Source organism: Eimeria tenella, genomic scaffold (assembly GCF_000499545.2).
Source record: "Eimeria tenella Houghton genomic scaffold, Eth_scaff700, whole genome shotgun sequence".
In the NCBI taxonomy this organism is placed as follows: domain Eukaryota; phylum Apicomplexa; class Conoidasida; order Eucoccidiorida; family Eimeriidae; genus Eimeria; species Eimeria tenella.
In genome coordinates this window covers 1-4,129 of record NW_013545821.1, presented here as the reverse complement: position 1 = coordinate 4,129, position 4,129 = coordinate 1, and the positions used below count along the sequence as shown (strand labels likewise).

At 56.8% G+C, this 4,129-nt stretch overlaps 1 protein-coding gene across 1 annotated transcript; it reads left to right on the top strand.

Moving 5' to 3' along the window:
* Positions 1 to 324: 324 nt before the first annotated feature.
* On the top strand, positions 325 to 4,078 carry ETH_00028025 (uncharacterized protein; the record flags this gene model as incomplete). Its single annotated transcript, XM_013380550.1, is given in 4 exon segments — positions 325 to 515; positions 1,059 to 1,369; positions 1,603 to 4,010; positions 4,025 to 4,078. The coding sequence occupies 4 exon segments, from the start codon at positions 325 to 327 to the stop codon at positions 4,076 to 4,078; spliced, it is 2,964 nt and encodes a 987-aa protein (XP_013236004.1).
* Between the last annotated feature and the right edge of the window lie 51 nt (positions 4,079 to 4,129).

Sequence of the window (4,129 nt, the reverse complement as noted above, 5' to 3'; positions counted from 1 at the left end):
GAGTTTGCTGCTAAATTTAGGGTTTTAAATTCCTTTTTTCTTTTTAAATTAATTTTAAAAACAATTAAAAACAATATATTTGCAAAAAAGAACAAAAAACAAGACCCTTTCGCCGCACTGCAGCGTCGACGCGCGAGGCCTTCAAGAAGCCGCAGCCCCTTAGGGTTTAGGGTTTAGGGTTTAGGGTTTTGGAGGATTGCCTTTCACCGTACAGCAAAGGCTGCGGACTGCTGCAAGTGCTTAGCCTCCTCCAGCCCCTCTCCCTCACCGCTGGCCCCCCAAACCCCAAACCCTAAACCCTAAACCCTAAACCCTAAATCCTCGATGCTGAACTCCACGCTGCCCCGCCTCGGGGTGGTTATGGGCAACCCCACCCCCCCTCCTGCATGCACGCTGCAGCGGGGCTTTGGGGGGGCCCCCGCGCTGCTGCAGCAGCTAACAGCAAGCAGCAGCAGCAGCTGCGTGAAGGCGAAGGCCCTTTCTGCTCTTTTGTCTCTTTTTAAAGACCCGGAGCAGTGCGTTGCTGCCTACAAAGCAGGTCAAGCATCAGGGTTTAGGGTTTAGGGTTTAGGGTTTAGGGTTTAGAGTCTAGGGTTCGGACCGGATTCCTCAGATGGGGGTTTAGGGTTTAGCCCTCAGGGTTTAGAGCTTCGCAATTAGGGGCAGCTCAGCAGGCAAGCCAGCTGCACAGCAAGTAGTTTGGGGTTTTGGCGGCTAGGGTTTAGAGTTTAGGGATTAGGGCTTAGGGTTTAGGGTTTGGGGTTTAGGGTTTGTTGCATTCAATAGGCCTCATTTCTGTCCTTGTCGATTTGGCTGTTCAAAGCCCTCAGCCTCTTCGCCGGCTTTCTGTAAAGGCTCTGGCGCGGTATTAAATGAATAAATAAATAAATAAACAAACAAATAAATAAATAAATAAATAAGTGAATAAATAAAATTAAATTAAATTAAATTAAATGTTGTGAAGGGGCAAATCGTCGATTTGTCTCTTGGTTTTCCTTTTGCTTCTTTTTCGAGTGCTGCTGCTGCTTCTGCTGCTGCTGCTGCTGCTCGTGCTGCAGGTTTGCTGCCCATGACGGCCCTCGGCGGCTGCTGCTGCTGCCTCCTGCTGAGCAGCTGCATCAGCAGCTGCTGCTGCTGCTGCAGCAGCAGCAGACAGTGCGTGTGTATTTGAACCAGCCTGGTCTCTCAAGGGAGCGGCAGCAGCAGCTGCAGCAACAGCTGCAGGAGCTGCAGCAGCAGCAGCTGCTGCTGCTGCAGAAGCCGCAGCAAGACCTGCTACTGCCGTTGCTGCAGCTGCTGCAAGATAAAGACATGGAGACGCGAATGGCTTTCATTCAGCTCTCCATGCACATAGCAGCAAGACGAGAGGGTTAGCAAACACTTAGTAGCGGGTTTGCTGCTGCTCCTGCTGCAGCTGCTGTTGCTGCTGCTGCTGCTGCTGCTGTAGTGCCTTTGTGTTGGCAGCAGCACGTTGCACGCTGAAAGCGTCCTCAGCTGGCTCAGCAGTTGGCTTGCAGCAGCTGCAGCAGCAGCCACAACGCCAGTAGCAGCAGCACTAACAGCAGCAGCAGCAGCAGCAGACTTGGTGCGTTGCTGCTGCAGGCGCAGAGTTCCTCATAGTTAAGGGCTTGCTGGAAGGTGTGCTGCAGCGGCTGCTGCCAGAAGGGTCCCTTAGCGAGACTTATGTGTCTATTCTAATACAGGAGCTGCAGCAAAAGTGGGAAGAGCAACAGCAGCAGCAGCACTACCATCCGCAGCAGCAGCTGCTCGTGCAGCTGGCGCAGGCTCAAGCTGCCAGAGATGCCCAACAGCAGCAGCAGCAGCAGCTCCTCAGGCAGCTGCAGCAGCAGCAGCAGCAGAAAGCTGCCTCTGGCTTCCCCCATGGATGTATTGACGGCGCATTCGGTTTTGTCAGGGAGGCATCAGCATGGGGCCAGCAGCAGCAGCAGCAAATGCAACAACTGCGGCAACAGCCGCAACAGCAAAAGCAGCAACAGCATCAACAGCAGAAGCAGCAACAACAGCAGCAACGGCAGAAAGAGCAGCAACAGCAGCAACAGCAGACGCAGCAGCAACAGCAGCAACAGCAGCAAAAGCAGCGACAGCAGCAACAGCAACAACAGCAGGAACAGCAACAACAGCAGCAGCAGCTGCAGCAGCAACAGCAAACGCAGCAGGCAGGGGAAAAGAAACTGCTGCAGCAGCAAGCGGAGAAGGCAGACGCTCCAGTTGTTGTGGGGCAATCTGGCTCTCCCAGCAACTTTGAAGCAGCCCCAGAAGCAGCAGCAGCAGCAGCAGCAGCAGCAGCAAGCAGCAGCAGCACAGCATGCGACCCAGACTTTGTTCTTGTCGATGGCTATTTCGGTTACGTCCGCTGCACCAGCTGCGGTAGCAGCAGCAGCAGCAGCAGCAACAGCAGCGGGAGCGGCGTTGTCTATATACCTGAAACCCTTTGCATTGATGGTTGCTTCGGCTTCGTGCGCTGCTGCAGCAGCAAGGACTCTAGCAGCAAGTGCTGCAGCAGCGATTGCAGCAGCAGCAACTGCGGCAGCAGCAATCGTTGCTGCGCTGTTGTCTATACACCTGAAACCCTATGCATAGATGGGTTCTTTGGATTTGTTCGCTGCTGCAGCAACAGCAGCAGCAGCTGCAGCAGCAACTGCTGCAGCAGCGCCCGCAACAACCGCAGCAGCAGCACCTGCTGCTGTAGCAAGCTAGAGTTTATGCAGAAGCGTACGCTTGCAGACGGAGGATATGGATGGATATCTTTTGCTTCTAGGGGTTGCAGCAGCAGCAGCAGCAGCAGCAGCGACAGGAGCACCAGCAGCAGCGCCTATGCTATTGACGGCGCCTACGGCTATGTGAGAGAGGCATCTCCACGGGAGTCTACTGCGGCAGCAGGAACAGGCGGAGCACAGCAGCAGCAGCAGCAGCAGCAGCGCCACCGCATCCCCTACATGCACGGCGCCCCCTGCCACTGGGCTTTTTACGAGGTGTTGGAGCAGCCGCAGCAGCAGCAGCAGCACAAGAGACTAAATGTACATCCGAGGCTGTGGCTAGCTGCTGATGCCTCGCCGCAGGTGCAGCAGCAGCAGCTGCTGCTGCAGCAGCAGCAGCTGCAGAGGCTGCTGCAGCTGCAGCACGAGCGCGTGGAGCAGGTGGCCTCCCCACTTGCTACGCCGCACGACGCAGCACCAGAAGCAGTAGCAGCAGCAGCAGCAGCAGCAGCAGCAACAGCAGCTTCAGCAGCAACAGGAGAAACAGAGCAGCAATTTGAGACTGTTGCTACGAATGCAGCAGCAGCAGCTGTAGCAGCAGCAGCAATAACTGCAAGCCCTTCTCCCGGTCATGGCGACGGGGATTCTGCTGCTGCTGCGGACTCACCCGCAGCAGCGGCAGCACCACCACCACCACCTGCAGCAGCAGCGGCAACGCCAGAAGTCGAACAATTCCCAGCAGAAGCAGCAGCACCGGCGGATGCGGCGCCTGCTGCAGCAACAGCAGCAGCAGCAGCGGACAGCAGCATCATCCCGTGCCCAGCCAACCGAAATGAACGTGCTGCGCTGCTGCAGCTGCTGCATGCACTTGCTGCTGCTTCCCCCATTGCTTTAGACGTAGCAGCAGACATCAAGGCCTCGGCGCTGCAGCAGCTGTTTGACTGGAGTTTTGCTGCCGACCCCGCAGCAGCAGCAGCTGCTGCTTCTGCTGCACTACCGTGCGGCAACTGCGGCAAAAGCATCAGCAGCAGCAACAAGAGGTTGGCTTCCAGTCGTCCTGCAGCAGAGCAGCGCCAGCCCTCCCCTGGTGCAACAGCAGCAGCAGCAGCTGCTGCTGTCGTTGCTGCTACTTCGACTGTTTCGCCCAGGGCAGCTGCTTCTGCTGCTGCTGCCGCTGCTGCACTTGCTGCTGCGAAAAAACCAGCTGGCGCTGCCGCTGCATCCACACCACAGCGCACATTCCTCGACAAGCAGCAGCAGCAGCAGCAGCTGCAGCAGCAGCAGCAGCTCATGGTTTCGGGGACTAGCCGCAGCCCATCTCCGAACCCTCCTGCAGCAGCAGGAGCTGCAGCAGCATCTAGCAAGCCCTCATCTAGCGCAGCAGGCGCAGCAGCAGCAGCAGCAGCAGCAGC